Source organism: Ptychodera flava, chromosome 6, assembly GCF_041260155.1.
Source record: "Ptychodera flava strain L36383 chromosome 6, AS_Pfla_20210202, whole genome shotgun sequence".
Classification (NCBI taxonomy): Eukaryota; Metazoa; Hemichordata; class Enteropneusta; family Ptychoderidae; genus Ptychodera; species Ptychodera flava.
The window spans coordinates 32,496,093-32,514,457 of NC_091933.1; the positions used below are offsets into that span (position 1 = coordinate 32,496,093).

General features: G+C 38.5%; 1 protein-coding gene across 3 annotated transcripts in view; it reads right to left on the bottom strand.

Annotated features, from left to right (window-relative positions):
• LOC139135531 (uncharacterized) overlaps positions 1-18,365 on the bottom strand; it is a 46,742-nt gene that overhangs the window by 18,518 nt on the left and 9,859 nt on the right. Inside the window, exons 1-6 of one of the 3 annotated variants that reach the window (XM_070702962.1) lie at positions 7,432-7,578; positions 2,948-3,119; positions 1,762-1,916; positions 1,387-1,509; positions 815-1,033; positions 317-439 (exon numbers count right to left, since the gene is read on the bottom strand). In XM_070702962.1, coding sequence (XP_070559063.1) covers positions 317-439; positions 815-1,033; positions 1,387-1,509; positions 1,762-1,916; positions 2,948-3,119; positions 7,432-7,492 — 853 coding nt within the window. In that variant the 5' untranslated portion in view covers positions 7,493-7,578. Of the gene's footprint in view, positions 1-316; positions 440-814; positions 1,034-1,386; positions 1,510-1,761; positions 1,917-2,947; positions 3,120-7,431; positions 7,579-18,365 lie in introns of those variants that run through there. The other 2 variants (XM_070702964.1, XM_070702963.1) reach the window with 2 other exon arrangements.

The following is an 18,365-nucleotide window of genomic DNA, read 5'->3' on the forward strand; positions in this document are numbered from 1 at the left end:
TTTGGAATTGGCTTCTCGTTCGTAAGGAATGTCCGCCTGTCACAAAAGTTGTAGAACCCGTGAAAATCGCCAAGTCAAAAATTCTAAGACAACTCAGTGGCACGTTTAATTCTAGAAACGGTTCTACATAATGTGAAACAAACAGCGGTGCTGTACAAATATCCTCGACAAACCATTGGTGTTGTGGATAGGCAAAGTTTCATTTCTATAACAATGTTTTAATGTGCCCCACAATGATGTTGAGTAAATAACTATTTTGTCACAGAACACGCATCTAAAGCGTATGGGTATAATGCATATGGACATGAACACCTACCTCCGCGTCCGTCCTCATCCGGCACCGTGTTAATCAGCTCAAACCTGACTTTGACGCTGCCTTCTTCACGTCCGGCTGACACTGACAAGCCGCTTGGAGCTCTCGTTGGCGGTCCAGGCAGTTCTTTGGTAAATTGCATAAAAGATGCGGAAGAAAGAGAATTGTTTCCAGTAAATACCTATGTCATCCCACAATGTGTGATGGATAAGTGGAATAATTTAGCTATTGCGATTTTCGGAAGAAAAATAAACCAATGACATTGTTTTAATTAGTTTAATTTATATTTTAACTCCTTGACTTACTGCCTGTGTACCAAGGCTCTCCTTTTTCGTGAATCTCTCACAACCACCATTGTGATGATTATCTGCGTTTTTCATACAGATATGTCAGGAAAAGGCCGATTTTAATTAAAATATCTGTCTGTCAAAAAAGTTAAAAAAAGACATTGTTCATTTTCGCTCAGCGAAAAGTAGGATGTGATAACACTATTTAAGTTACCATCTGCTTCTTCCGGTCCGCCGTGCACATCATAATACATTCTTTCCGACAATGGTCCTGCCCCTCTCATATTGAAGTTCTGAACAACGAATACATATCGAGCTCCAGGTTGTAGTCCCGTTATAAGAGGCGACTCGTTTTCAGTGTTATCCAAACGAACAAGAGGCCATGAGAGATGGTCCGTAGAAGTCGGATCATCGGAGTAGAATACCAAGTTTCCTGAAATAATTAAAGGACACAAACTCCAGTTTAATAAACGGATCTTTTTCCGCTAGGTCGATTGATTAGAATCACGTGGAAAGATCAGTCACAGCGAACTGAAAGACAGCTCTCAAACATTTTAAAGGATAATAACTCGTAAAATGATGCAAAAAACACTGCAATGAGTCGAAGTCCTTCTGTGATAGCATTTCTGAAGTGAAGTCACGCACTCACGGTATTGTGTAACTTTATGAACAAAACATTGCAGAAACTGTCGAATAACACATAAACACACATACATATCCACTAAAAACCTCTTCTATATTCCTCTGAACAGTCGCACTTATCCATCCGAAGAAAATCTGTCTCACCTGTGTGCTCAAATCCTTGGGCACTGACAGATCTGAAGGTCACGGTGACATCAACTCCTGATTCGGACCTACCCACTTCCTCGACTTTGACTACAAGAGGTTTGAGAATTGGGGCATCGCGGCCTTTTTTGAATAAAAAGATATGTTACAGTTGTTACAGATAAAGCTGGGATATCAATGATGAAATTTTTGAGCTTGTTGGAAAATGTGAGACTTTGGAAAAGCTTTTTTGCAGGTCCATTACATTGAGTGAAAATCTTCTCAAACAACACGTCAAGGGTAAAGTAATGCCTCTTGAAAAAGTATATCAATGTTCTGGTCAGAAAGCTCAAAATGTATCGCAAATGTTCATCTATTCAATGCTTGCACTTATACCTCCAATCACAGACGTGGTGGCGTAGACTGGCTCTCCGTATGGTCCGTAACCCGTGTCGTCCCCCTTACGAAGTCTGAACCGATATCGAGTGAAGGAGCCAATGCCGTTTGTGATGGTTACTTCTTGGGAGTCAACAACTTCCTGATATTTGGCTCTAGAACAATACAAATGTTTTTGTTTTTAGCAATTGATCGATTGACAGTAGAACCATCGATAGATTAGTAAATGATGGGTAGATAGAAATGTATAGATAACTGGCGGATAGGTACATAAATTGATGAACGTTGGCTAGATGATTGGAGGAGTACACGGATGGATACGTGATCAAGAGGACGGGCGTTTGGACAGATGTATAGATGAATGGCATCAAAGATGCGGTCATAGATTAACGGTTTGCTGGTGCTGTATGGGTAAGGAGATGGGTATTCGGACAAAAACCGAAATTGCATGGTAGGGACAGACTGAAAAAGAAACCAACGAAAAGAAGAAAGATGGACGGACGAACAAAGAGAAAAACAGGTTTTTGTTGCACAAAACAAAAACATCGTCTCGAGAAATCGAGGAACAAATAACATATTTCAACGCCAGTCAGAAATGCTCAAAATTTTCGTGTGCATTCATCTTTTTAGAAAAAAGTTTACGTCAATCATTTCAACCCTTGATCATTTGCCCAGACTGCTTTCTTTTATTCTATTCGTTCGTGCGCACACCTGTGTGTGTGTGTGTGTGTGTGTGTGTGTGTGTGTGTGTGTGTGTGGGTGGGTGTGTGTGTGTGCAGGAGAGAGCGTCAACTTGATTATCGATATTATCAACTTGATAATATACATAATTGCGTATGAATATGCTTGTGACAAAAATAACTTCAGTCGTACTCTGGAAAAATGAAAAGTGAATACAAACACATCAAAACTAAAAGCTCTTCACGCAAAGTTTGGAAGCCAGTTTTAAGAATCCCTTCAAGTACAAATCTTCACCAGACACAAACTGAAGGAATTCTAGCAATTGTTCACAAGTTTCCAAGGTTATTAGTTGTACCCGTATTGTTTTATTTTCTGCAAAGATGAATTTTTGTCATCTGAAAAAGAAGGTGTTAATTGCAAAGAAATTCGCCGATGAAAACAAGAAATAAAATCGTGTCTTAAGTTGTGGACTATCTTTAAGTATCAGGATCATGGGAGAACCTACCCTTGACTTGTCGATGTCGGATTGACGGGTTGATATTCTATGGTGTAGACGACAGGGCCTGTAGCCAACGAGGCCAGGGGGTCATCCCATGTCAGCCTCACTTTAAACAACGTCACAACTTCAACGCTGATATCAGGCGGCTCATCGTTATAAGTGCTAGCTTCACATTTGACTGTAGGTATTCAAGAGGAACAGTTAAGGTTATCAATCACAGGCGTTATCAATTTTTCATAACACAAAATTACATGATTGTCGACGTTGATATCGATACTAAATGTACCATAGCCACATCAACAGAAACCCCTATGTCATCATATTTTCTAATCAAATTAAATACTACTGTATAACCAAATTCAGACATCAGAACAATATGAAACAATATTTAACTGTAGTTTCATTATTGTGATATAGTTGACTGTATATAACATATTCCTGCTACTTTTTGTGACATTCATAGACCACCTATTACATTTCAAGTAATTTTGCTTGCATACCTTAGGAAGACTGGACTGAATCTTTCTTATAACAATCGAACCTTCTTATGGAGCTACTACAACTTTATGAAACAAGTGAACCCCTAGCGTGCCGTCATCTGTACCTTCATCGTTGACACTGTTTCATTATCAGAATCACGATGATAGCCGTCATCAGTCTTTCTCGTCCATCTTTGTTTTCACCATCTTTGCAACAACAATGTGCTACGTTCGCGTACAATACCGGCATGTGATGAACACGCGAGTTTGTTTACAATTCCTTATCTTAAGGTTTTCTGTCTACGCAATCATTTTCAATCTTTCAATCTAAACAATACCGAAATCACAGCGATGATGACAAACGACAGCAAGTCCTGTAGAATGTAAAGGATTAGCTGAAGTTTTGATGACAAATTTGTTTGACAAGTTTTCCTTCAGGGTTTTCGCTGAAGGCTTAAAGGACCGACTTGACACGAGCAACGCTTGACCTCTGCATGTTGAACTTATGAAGAACTGGCCATTTTTCATGTAAAGTGGTACCATGCGGGAACAATAACCTGTCAATCATATTGTTGGCGGTTTACAAGTACAAGCATAGGAATGTAAATACACTCTTATCCTATTTCCGGTGTAAACAACGCCCGTCTGTTGCAAGTGATATATAGACTTTCAATCTATGCAGTTGCACGACTTTTCACTGTGCGGAAAGCTGCAGCGTTGTCGTTTAAACTAAATTTTTTGACGATTTGGTTGACATTTGAATGTGTTTTAATTGACATCGAAGATTTTTGTGGACAGGTAGCTCTATTTATTAGAGCGATTTACCTATAAACCAATCTCTCAATAGAAAACTAATCAACCAATCAATCAATCAATCAATCAGTCAGTCAATCAAACGTATAAATAGCATAAATGTGAAATTCAAAATGTGTAAGGGTACATAGTCGGAACAGTATTATTACTTGCGGATTGATGTTTTGTCTTAAACTCCTTGACAGAGGACACCTGTCCCATTTAAATTGCAGAAAAAAACCCAAAAGTGACATAAACACTAAATACTTAAGTCGATTTTTTCTGATATCAGAGTGTAGTCAGTGGTTTGCCAACCGGTCAAGTCTATATAGTGTATAGGCAGTAACAGCAATCTATAAACTGCACAAGCGAACCATATCTCGCCATCGTGGATAGATAGTTCAGCCCCTGTTCATCTACACTGCCGTAAAGTGATAAACAATGTAGTCGACTAACTCGCAAGGTCATTCAGCCGTTATCAGACAGTTACACCGAATGCTATGATGTTAATAACATATTGTTGCATGGAACTAAATCATATCTGTTGTACAACATAATCGGGAACTGGGCAATTTCGTACACTGAAAGAAGATATATTTGTTTATTGAAGAAGGAATGTGAGAAAGTAGATAACAGAAGTATTTACAGCAAGTTTATGTTTTTGGTGTGTATGTATTTTGCAATCATCCACTACAATCATGTGACCATTTATTTGTTCGGGTATAATGGAGTTAAAGGTCAATTACAGTGAAGCCCTATATTACTTGCACTCATCATCATCACCACCATCGTCATCCTCCTCATCCTCATCTTCCTCCTCCTCCTCATCATCATCATGTGGTTGCGCTATTGTTTAGCTTGCGCCATCGGTTTGTTGGCATAAGCTGCCATTAAAATGAAACAATATGTTCTCACTGTTCTCTCAAATAAATTCAAAGTAAAAGTTCAAGTATGGCAAACACGTTGTTATTGTCTTTCTTGACATGTTTTCATTCTAGATGCGTGTGACAATGTCAGTGGGAATATGTTTGCGCAATGCAAGGCTAGGCTTTTGACTTAGAACTCTTGCTACTTTAACAGATTAAGGGATTACTCGCTAGTCACCGAACGACATGAATGATTTCCTCGGGACAGCGTGAACGCCCTTTTTGATTTCAACGACGGAAGAGCCAATGGTCAACAACTTGATTATTTTACTATCCCGACGCGTTCCTCTTGCCGCGCCTCGAGCTCGTCATAGTTGTTTGGAAGCAATGGAAAATTATAAAGTGCATTTTCTGTCGCAAGTTTGAGGCACTCGAAAATGTTTGTGAAGGACAAGAATTGAAACCTTCGATACCAATTTTATTTTATTTTTTCTGTGAAACAAGTGTATTTTTCTCAGTATTCTCCCAAAAGATGTTGATATGTAAAGTGCAAACCTTGTAATCAAACGGCCACTGTACACACTCTGTTATAGTTGACCGGGGAATTCAATATCAGACTAAAATGAAGTCGTCGGCAATATTGAACATTGGACGAAAATACTGGAAAAACATCAAAGTAAAACAGGTGATTAAGGGTAAAGAGCCAGTAAATGTAACTTTCGGTGATTTGTCACATTTTTGTTTTTCAATGTCAACTACAGTGTCTTGTTCTGCTCCCAAAGCATATTGCAACACGTATCCAGCTCGTCAACTGAACTCATCGTGCACACATGTAAAACTGCACAGTCTGTTATGTTTGAAATCTCGTCCGGACTAGAATTTAAAGGTAAACAACAACAATATAGTACACATGTACGCTCCATGTTGACAAGCTAAATATTAAAAGTTTCAATATGCCTAGGGGAGTAGAACAAGAAATTGTTGTTGACACACAAAATACAAAAATAGTGGAAAGAAAGATTGTCAAAATCTATCGCTACTGTTGCTATTGGTGAAAGCTACAGTAGAGACGGTTATGCTGATAAGGAGGCGTGGTCTGGAACTTTGAACGGCTTTACGATGAGGGTCGACTCTAAAGTGTGTTGACCCTTTGGCTAAATTTCTTGCATATGGTCCCATATTGATTTACAACATCGTCGTAAACCACGCGCTTCTTTACGGCAACAGTTTTGCATAGGTCATCGGAGCGGAAATTATTGCTCTGGCTCGCGAGAATGATTTACAACTGATCTATAACTCATCCATGGCACTTCATTGCATATCTACTCACTACGTGAATGAGCTATAAGAATGTCAGCTGGTTCAAATTTACTTATTTTCTGTAGCGCATGATACGGGGCAGTTCAGTTTCTCTCATTCGGGGTTTAGTACACAGTATTTTCTTTCAAAGTATGCTGTCCTAACACGATAACTCCAAACACTCCCCCTTCCCGGTCTGAATGTGAGAAGATTGAATGTGAAAAGATAAGCAAAGTCAGAAAAGAAAATCAGAAGTAAGATTTTTTAGGTTCTGTAAAAGTCAAAAGATGTTTCTGTAATTATTATTAGAAAATCGATCGGATACATTTCTTGGAGTATATGGGCATTATGTCTGAAGTTTCGTTTTCGAGGCGACCGTATCATAGACAGTACGAGAAACTTCTCTATTGTCTATAATCATATCTGTGACTGTAGTAGAGTTGCCCGAACGACGTAGTGCCTCTATACACGGTTCCTCTGTGATAGATAGCTCTGGATCTGTAAAAAGTACTTTTCTCAGTACTTTTCTGACGCTTGCCACAGAGCAGCTATCGTGTGACAATTCACAAACGACTGTGATACGGCATGTTTGAATTAGTACTATCTCGATGGATGACTTTTATAGCGTGTTGGACTTTAACTTCAGTCGAACATCAGAGTTACAAAAGTTATACGGCCCTTCGCGGAGGTTGGGGTGTTAATATTTTAAGACAAAGTTGAGGATTATAAGAGATAGTCTCGAATAATAAAAGTCAAACGGCACCAAGTTGTTTGTCATATTGATATAAATTTACGAAAATCAGAGTTACTACTTTACTATATGCTAAAGTTTGACATCGGAAAATTGGTAATTTGTACACCTGCTATCATAAGTTTTCTAACACATCACTGCTAAATTGCTCGTTAGCACAGAACTAGTCGATATTGCTATATTTTGTCTTTCAGAAAATTCGTTTTTAGGAAACACCATAAACAGTCATGCAAAACGACCATATCAAAAGATGTATTTCATCTCGCAATATAGGCTTATGTGTTACATAATCAAAGTACTTACCAAAGTGACAAAGAGCAAGACAGATAGCCAGCACGTATATCAGCCTTACGAAGTAGGCCATTCTTGAAGTCACCGTCCAGGGCCCAGGCTAGAGATGACTGATTCAAAGGAGGATATGACAAGCCTTGAAAATACCTGCAAAAATAAACAAATAGCATTTGATTCCCCGGGGGACACTCTACCCATGGGAGATGTACAGGGTTAAAGGTCCAATTTTTACGCCAGTTTGATTGAGAATTAGTTAGCACTTCATCGGTATGATTGTAGAATTAACTTTTCAGTCGTTCGTTGACACTGTATGAAAATATAAAGACACGGAAAGAAAGGAATTCGAGAAGAAATTGGCCATGTAATAATTCTTTATTTGACATAAACAAAAAGACAAACAAAACAAACAAATCACGTGGATCTCTTTTGGACCTAAAAGAGCGACCATGAAGAGGCGTCCATGAAGAGATACTCTTCTGGACATCAACTGATCGTTATTACGGGTGTGCACAGATCCAGTGAGTGATTCCATTTACATGTAATATTGCGAAGGATTATTAATATTGCGAATGATTATCGATTGCTCTTTTCGCTTATTACCGTAGAGCCCCCGGAATATGATTTTATCGACAACACGCTCCCTGACCCTTGCTCTATTTCAAAAGATAAAGTGGGCACTTCTCGGGATCGTGTTTTGCATTCAGTCATCGATAACACGGTGTATATATTAAGCTGTGCGATATGAATATCAATTTACTTAAACTTAAGGTTATCGGTGACTGGTCGCTTTCAGCGAATAGACATGATGAAAAGGGGTGGGGTGGGGGTGTTCATGCAAATAGGAAATTTGACATCTATCACGTATATTATGAAATCATTGTTTTTCAGGCATTATGTCTACGTAACATGTTCAAGATCTCGATTCATCTTGCACTCCGAACGATTTTGAACTCTGTCTGTCTGTCTGTCTGTCTGTCTGGTCTCTTGTCTCTCTCTATCTGTCTGTCTCACTATCTGTCTGTCTGTCTGTCTGTCTGTCTGTCTCTCTCTCTCTCTCTCCCTCCCCTCTCTCTCCCTCCCCCAGTCTCCCCTATCAGATGCACAGTATAAGAAGTGGAAGTCAGATCAATATTCATGAACGTTCATTCAGACATACAATACATGCTTCACTTTTGGTAGCTTCCCCAACCTTGGACGATATGAAAAAGGTCTTCGCAGGGTCACATAAGTTCCTTTGCCCTGAAGATCGCTGACCTTGACGCTGACTTGTGACTTCGAGTTGTACAGGAGATGTTTTGAGCGACGCGGAGACAACATGTTTAAAACGGGTCTTCGTGCAAATCCTCTTCTCACTCCTCAAAGGCAGTTCGTGCTTGTATTCTAAAAATCTCCATCTTTTCTTTTGTACTATGATACAACGTGAGGCTCGACATTCACCAAGAAAAGCGGGATAATTAATTTTGACTCGTTTGTTTTGCAAAAAAAGGAAATGTTGCCAAACCACTTTCAATCACAAAGTCTGGAGAGATTTCTTTGATTGTCTTCGTGTAGTCAGTCAGCATTGAACTCTATTTCGCAGATCAAGATTGATCAGCCAAACCAGAAACGCGGATAGCCTAGCCGCCGTTTCGCAACCTCAAAGCTTTCAAGTTTTAAAGTCCGAAAAAGTGGCTAGGTTACAGGAGAAGGGGTGGGGGAGACACGGACTTTTTTGAAAAAGATAAATTTATTCCAACAAAGTAGCAAATAAAACAAATGTACATAACTGTGAATGTGTCAAAATTACAATGAAGCAACTTGTCTGAAAAAAATCAGTCATTTAACTAAAATGACCATCATCTAAATGCATTCAGGAAGCATCCTTCTACTTCAAGTCTCACAAGGATTGAAAACTTTGTGTTGTATATATATATATATATATATATATATATATATATATATATATATATATATATATATATATATATATATATATAAGTGTGTGTATAATATAATGGCTCTGAAAAAGATTAAAAACTATAATTAATCAAACAACACACAATCATGACAACAGACCTGTATGCATTTTACAGTGACAGTGGTGCATACACATTTTTGGTCACAGCTGCGTGCACAGAAGCACAAGTCAGCTGTGCAGAGTGCCGGTCAACTGTAATTTTCAATATTTTATCAATTAAAGAAATTAAATACCATACCCCTGTAATTTTTCAATTCCATCACTTATGCACCCATCTCTGAAAAATTGGCGTGAAGATTTAAAACTTACCACACCGTAACTGTATGTATCCAGTTTATCGGTGATCAGCCCTTGGAAGGCCTCTTTAGGCATGTACGGAGAAGTGCCAAACACTGTGGTTGTAACGACGGACCAAATCGGACAACTCCAAAATCGGCTACTTTGCCCACATAGTCTTCATCAAGTAAAACATTGGCACTTTAACAGAACAGAAATTTCCATAATAAATTTTGTGAGTACATTATGTTTTACGCCTATGTACATAATCGCTTTGGTGGTAAAGAACTCAGTATGTGGTCACGCCCGTATGAAGATAACTGCTACATGTTCACAGTGAATCAAAATGTCACTGTTGAGTAACCATCGTTGAACGTATTTCAGGGTCCCCTTGAAAACTGTGGACAGATACCAATAATCTCACAGATGACTGCTGTGGTCATATTCACACTATGGGATTTCTTCAGATGTGAAATATTTCCCTCAAATAACATGAAGTGAGAATAATATGAATATGAATCCAGTGAAAGCATGAAATTCGTTCATGTTTTCACTGGATTTTCATTCTTGTTGTTTGATGGCCGTGTGTTTATTTTTAATGTTGGGATGTAAGATGTCTTTCCTGTGAGGGCAGTGTTCTCACAGTCATCAGTGTTGTCCAGCACAGGTACTACAAACGTTACTAAATGAGACTTTGAATCAAGATTTGGCGGTAATTTTCAACTGCTGATTGACCACCAGATTTAAACACGGGGGACAACATTGGCCTGTTTAAACTGAGAAGGAAACTGACCAAGACAATGGATTTTGGAATAAAATTTGGAGGGGAACAACAAGAACATCGGTACAGTGTTTAATGATGCAGGTGGAGATACCGTCCGGGCCACTCGCTTTGTTCAAGTCTAGAGAAGCGATGACTTTCTTAATACTGTCCGGACATATATTAACATGTGATAATTGTCCAAAACATGGATAATTAAGCTCGTGCAGATTAGGATCATTGTTTTCAGTGAACACAGAGGCAAACAAATCTGCAAACATTTGAGCAGCCTCGGAACTGGAGTTAGAATGCTTACCGTTAAATTCAAAGTTCAAAGAATTCAGAGTTAATTTGCGTTTTGATTTCACATAACCCCAGAAGCGTTTGCTGTTATCGTGGATGGAGGACTGGACATCTGAGAGATATTCCCGATAACGTACGTCCTTGGCTAGATAGGTTAAGTTGGGCACGCAAACGCGAGAAAACAGAGTAGTCGGTAAGGGACTTAGAACGTTTATACTGGCGTCTGGCGATTTCCTTCTCCCTAACAAGGGAGATCAGGTCAGCATCAAACCACTGAGGGAACTTCCTTCTTTTTATGCGGACTTTAGGAACAGTGTCATCTATAGCTGATTGTAAAATATCGTAGAAAAGTTCTACATCTTCGTCAATGTTTGAGCTGTTCAGAAAAGCAGACCATGGAAGTGTGGAAATGGTGGTATTTAAGTGACTGAAGTCCGCGTTTTTGTAGTTGTAAACCCAATGATCACTGTAAGAAATCCGCTTCGGAACTGCCAGATTAATGTCACATTCAAGTGGAATGTGGTCCGATGGGATAAGAGATTCACAAAGTGCGACGGAGATTTCGTTGAAGCTTGAACATACCAGGTCGAGTGTGTGTCCATTACAGGTGGGATGGCCGTTTACTTGGTGGAGATTGTGTTCATTAAGAGTCTCAATAAATCTCTCTGACGATGCAGAGGACCATGCACTCGGAACAAGTGGTCCAGCTCCACATCAGAAACCCAAGAGATGTCCGGTAAATTGAAGTCTCCTAGCAGTAGGATTGAGTCATTGGGCGTACAAAGGTTACTTATATGGTCGATACTGTCATCAAAGAAGTTGTATGACTGAAGGTTGGAATTTGGCGGCATATAAACAGCACCGAGGTAAAGATTGGTGTTTGAAAGCTTGAGTTGGATCCAAATAATTTCAATATTACTGTTAGAATCAACATCAGGACATTGGTGAGCTTCTATGTCCGATCTGACTGCATGAGTACTCCACCACCACGAGACTTGCAGGTAGTTGATGTGTCACGGTCGCGGCGGAAAATAGAGTATTGACTGTTCAGAAGTTCACTACAGTTAACCGAATAAATGAATAAATGAACTTGAATTGATTGTTACATTTCAACACATCAAACAATTTTATTTCAAAATAGTGCCAAAGGAGGTATACTTCCTTTACAACACGCCAGACTTATAAAACATTTGTCATCTGACAAACAAACAACTGCGAAGAATGTCTCCATATCAGACAGCTTTCAGTAATAAGAACACTCATTTTAGTTTTTTGATGTGACAGCTATTGAAATGATTCTGGCATATATACTTGCATATGAAGAGCCACTTTTCAGTAATGTACGGCTTAGGGTACATGGCTAGCTATGGACAAGACAATATGTATGGTACATGGCGAGCTATACATAATGCGATATGTAGGGTATGGCTTGGTATAAATAAGGTGATATGTAGGGTAAATGTCTAGCTATTGAAAAGTCGATATGTAGGGTACATGGCCAGCTATGGACAAGGTGATATGTAGGGTAAATGTCTAGCTATAGACAAGGTGATATGTAGGGTACATGTCTAGATCACAGAGAAACATAGACTATTTATGTTTCTCTATGTCTATATGTAGACAAGGCGATATGTAGGTACATGTCTGTATATAGACAAGGTGATAGATCGGGTACATGTCTAGCTATAGACAAGACAATGTAGCAATAGAATATATGTAGTTGCTATCTCTTTTACCTTGAAAGTATTTCCACTTCTATCCTGAACTGTTCCACAACTTTTTGTAAAAGAACTGTTTGACCCTATACAAGAAATAAATGTAAGTAAACAAAAACACAATTAAAATTTCTATTGCATTTTCTCTTGTTGGAAGTACACTAAAAAGATGTCAACTGCACAGAAATGAAGAAAAATTTGCACACTTTCAAAAAGTAAAGAGGCTTTTAACAATTTGCAACATCTGCAGATGAGAGATGATCTTCAGTGTGAAACATCTGTCTACATACCTACCTATTATCTACTGTTCAAGGGCATCTTGGTTATACAATGCAGCTCTATTTACAAATATATATATATATATATATATATATATATATATATATATATATATATATATATATATATTTGTTCTTGAAGTAATTTCTGTATTATTTTTAACACTCTGCTTAGCATCGAGCACAGTAATTTCCCACAAGGACATCTGTATACTTATATATATATGTATATATGTACATATATATATATATATATATATATATATATATATATATATATATATATATATCCAACGACTATATACGTATGAATATATATATATATATATATATATATATATAATATATATATATATATATATATGTGTGTGTGTGTGTGTGTGTGTGTGTGTGTGTGCAAGTATCTGATATAGATGTATAGATGGTTTTTACCCAGAGAGCATCTGCGCATCGAAAATGTACCTTCCGAGTGACCCACTTAACGCTTTAGGTCTATGTTACGAGATACATATATGTTGATGTTGGTGTCATCAATGGTAGGAATTCTGCCATTACTCTGCATATAGATGTATACACATAATACACAGACCATGGAATGTTAAGTTCTTTTGTTTATTTTGTGTCACAAAAATTAACTCGATCACGACTCTACATAGCCATGATGACAGAAGATTGGTTAATTCTAAGTTTATTGGTTAATTCTAAGTTTAATTGAATAAAGTCTTTGACTTGGTGAAAACAAAAACAAAATGACGACCCGAGCGCCCCATTAGGATGCTAGTGCATCGCTATGCAGTAATGTCGATTTCTGTCTCAAGATTGGACACCATGATGACGAACACTTTCATCATCCATCCTTTCCTTTCATCTGTGAATTCAGTATTTGTTTATTTCTTTGTTTTCGATCTTTTCTCAGTACAAATTTGAGGCATAGATTACAATTCCATTTCTCAACAATAACCAGAAGTCTCCGAAGACTCATCCAGTATCAATGTCCCAATTACAGTACTTCTACTCCTCGGGCTTGGGCACGCGGCCAATCACACAGCAGCCAAGACGAGCGCCGGCGTTCCCTGTTGCAAGACTGCCTTGGTCACCACCTCGTCCGAGATCATCGACCCCGGCGTGAATCTGCGATGAAAAGTTTCACTTCATCAGTGCTCGTAAGATACAATTGACCAGGTTAACAGAACTTGTGACTAGGAAACGAGAAAAATCTACCAGAGGCCTACATCAACACAACTTACAGATTCATAACGTCTCTATTAATCGTATGCCCCGCCATATACGGTGTCATCGCATGTTTTAAATAGTCTCACCCGCGAGATGTGAAATAAGTTTTCTCTTCTACTCAACGCAATCAGTACTATATAATATTAATAAGGCCTGTTTTATGGGTTGTTTGCTATTCGTCTGGGCTGAGTTCTTGATGTCCGGGCGAAAATCTGTGCAAAGACTTCTAAACTTACGACAAAAGATCGTCCGATGATCGAGTTTGGGCCGAGCAAAGAGGCTACGTTGTCTGTCATCGAAAGTTGGATTTTGCCATCACCGTCACTGTCAATATTACCGAGATCACCAACATGTCTAGGAAGAACACAATGGGAGAAAAACATGATTAAATGAGCAGAGCTTACAGATATCACCACATATTGGAGATTCGTATATACAGATGTTGCAACTGAGATGTTGCCTGCCACACTTTGAACAGTGGGAGCAACTATATGTGTTAGATAGACAGCGTTTGAAAATCAGATTGAAATATTTCATTGCCATTTGAGCAAACATAAATCGACAGGGTAGCCAGACTGAACATTTGAACTATAAAGTCCGATTTTAAGAATGGAGACTTTACCAAGTTATTGGAAAATTAACATTTTGATTTGAAACGCGGAATTCCCATACTTGCTCAGGCTAGAATAGATATGTACAATAAATTGTTATTTCTGTTTGCTTTGAACTAAAAATTCATTGTATATTCTTGAGAGCAAAATCATAGACTCTACCGTTCCTCGTCTTCTGGAGAGCCGTGCACCTTGCCGTGCGGGTTGTAATGGCCGGCGGCGGCGCTACAGCCCCGTTGCGAGTCGATGTAGCCATACTGGTGGACGTGAAATCCATGGGTAGTGTTGGGAGTAAATCCAATCAGGTCCAAGTTGATGTCAATGGGATCGTCGGCTGCCTTGAAGTCGAAGATTGCAGGAGATCGTTAGTATTCATACAATAACACGCTACAGAGGTTGTTGGTGGCGATGAGAACTAAATATTTTTATTCCGTTTATTGGTTTTGTCACAGAGTAACATAAACAGAGTGGCAACACTTGCATGCCTTTTGTTCCATGGTCGTCTCGGTAGACTATTGGCTTTTCATATTAAAATGAGCTTAAAAGGTGTTAAACTTTTTGGAGGCTTGGTTTGTGGTTGATAATTACACGAGATTATGCGAAACATACGACGAGATGGCATCGTACTGCCCGTCGCGTAGCAACCATAGTTACTTTGTGAGCTCTCAGGCCAGAAACACTGCCTCACGCCAATCAAAACATAACACGCCAGCAGTTTCATAAACATGTCCTTTCTTGGCGCACGTGTAAAAGACGGTATGACTGACCGTAAACCATTGAGTAAAACCAGACAGTATCGATAAAAGACTTTCAAATTTGGTTCAAACACACTCATTATATATTCATAAAAATATTAGAGGAATTTTTTGAAACGGTAAAACCCACTTTCCTGAAGCTCAAAACACTCCCGTTTTCGCCAGCACATCAATTTCGATCAGCACCACACGACAACAACAACACAAGCTTTGTCGAACATACTTTCGCTTAAGGTAGAGACACACGTTAGATGATACTTATTTTAAACTCACTTTTTCTCAATAAATTTCACTTTTAGACCCCACACATTATATATTTTCTGTTAGCCCTATATCTCAACATTATGAAAAATATGTTTATTTCCGAAATCACAGTGTTTGTGACCATTTCTCTCAAAAATATGCGTTTTTGAGTTTTTTTACCTAAAAAAAATTAGGTGTTACAGGACTATGGCGACTTGAGATCTTTTAACAGAAATCAACAATAGAGTAGTCTGGGGAAAAAACCGTGTCCCAGATTTTTTCTATTCCCTTTTGTTTCAGCACAATAAGGTGTGAAAGTAACAACTCTGGGTTTTTGAATAAATTACCGGGTTTCATTCACTTCAGCAAGAATTTCTCTTGTTCTATCAATTTTACTGAAAATCTGGGACACCGTTTTTTCCCCAGACTACTAATTGGTGAAAATCCGAAAATTACCGAAGGGTGCATGGTCGGCACTCTTCGGAAAAGAGAGCCAAGAGCTTCGTGAGGCGAGGCAAACATGGATTGCTTACGTAACCGCTTCACGCCTTAACAATAGCTGTTGCCACTCTGTCTGATATTACTCTGTGGTTTTGTAGAGCAGACGATACGGAGATAACTGACTTGATACTGCTACGTGAAGAATAACGGTATGATGACTGTAACTTCATTATTGCGGTTCAAATGGTTTGTTCCGTTTTTCAACTCAATTTTCTTGGTGCACCTCAGCGAGCATATTAAGCTATACCCGAAGTTAACTTTGCTATTGATTGATATTGACGTTCGGACAGAAACTTCTGTCCACTTTACAATCGTTGAATGCGCCTCGGGGACAGATAATTGGACTCTCACTCAGTCCTTTACAATTATTTTCTGATTTTAAAATTACCACTTGTTCAGGTTCGTTTTAAAGCTCTTGGTGTAAAAAAAAACTTTTCACCGTCTTAGTTTTCGAAAATCTGAAATTTCATTTTTTTCCCATAGAGTTAACACAGGAACGGCGACCATATTGAATTTCAAATATCGGTAAATCTTGCCCGGGGGTGATTTTTTTCCTAGTACTGAAATCTGTAAGGTGACCTCAGATTTTTCATTCCCAATTTTGAAAGAGAAAGGTTGAAAGATTCCTTGAGGAAAGTTTAAACTAAAGTTTAAGTCTTAACTTTGGAGGCGAATACTACCTTAATGAATAAAAACAGATGCGTTGATTGGTATGGTTATTTAATCATGCCGCCGAAACAACCACCCCCCCCCCCCCTTAAAAATAAGAAAAACAACACGAATCGTAGTTACCGGGGCTTCAATTTTTGTGACATGATCTAATTAAATACAGAAAACTAGGAGATCGATGAGTCTGAATGATGACGAGGGGGAAGCGAAGTAAATACAATGATATTTTCTTTCTTTTTTTAGCTTATTTGTGGCTCGCCTGTAAACTTATACGGCAGTCGTCGAAAGACATTAAGCAATAATGTACTCCCTCCAGGCCTTTTATGGACGACGGTGAATTTTGCACGAATTAATGTACGAGGCAAAACCGAGTACATTATGGGGTGCAAATTTTGATTTAGTCCATTATGGACCGGGAGGGTGTACATTATTTCTATTATTTATAGTTTTGGCAATACCAGTGAATTTTTAATTGTATAAAACACCACAATTCTGGATTGTGATAAATTGTCAGTAATAACCTGCCAGATGACGCAAGAAATTCACTGGTATTGACAATAATATAATATAATATAATATCATATCATATCATATCATATCATATCATATCATATCATATCATATCATATAATATCATATCATATCATATCATATCATATCATATCATATCATATCATATCATATCATAAAGAATAAGACTCTTAAAGAACTGTAACCGCAATTTAATTTCAAATCGATATATAATCATTGTCACCCTTAAAACCCTTTCACCACCATGGTTCAGCCCAAATCAATGGTGAGTGTGGACCTGTTTACAGGTAATTAAGGTTTAATAGGTTAAAATTACCCTTTGTGAGACAGACAATCGGCCTTGGATGGGCAGGTAACTTCTCAGACTGGGACTCATCGCCGGATTGGGAAATATGTAGCAACCAGCATATGTCGTTTCTGAAAAGAAGACGGGTACGCAGACTGTCTTACATTGGTGAAATTACTATTTTATTATATTTTAAGATATCTCGCCAATTTTGAGGGACTATATACTGCAGGATGGTTTGAGAAAATATTTCAAACTCTACAAATGGGGAAACGCGCTTGATGGATTATGTGCAGGTGGAACATGATACTGATTCAAAAGAACGCTGTAGTGTCTTTGACCCGTATAAAAAGTTATTCCTCGTAAAATCAAAGAGCTCTGGTGATTTTTAGCTTCGTCCCATTCTGCTTTGCTAAGGAAAATAGGTAAGAGAAGTGTTCTAAGACCTTTCAATGGGGATATTTCGTCCTGTCCAAGCTGCTAAAAGTTCAGAAAACGGGCTAACAATCCTCTCTGATATAATTCTCCGCTCGTGAAGATATACTCTGGAATGCTAGGTAGACATAATATTGAATGTCGTGTAAATACTTCACCACAGGCATATTGCAATGTCCACCTATTATATTGCTGTTGGATCACAAAGCTAAACAAACACCGTAAACCATGCCCCCCCCCCCCCAAAGAAAGAGATAACAAATAAAATTTTGAGTGCATGCTTTGGTCTAACCTGTGATACAGAGAGGTTCAGTGCCGGACCACTGTTGTTTGTCATCACATGTCCGTGAGATGCTCCCATTCAGTTCGAAGCCGACGTCGCATGTGTAGTAA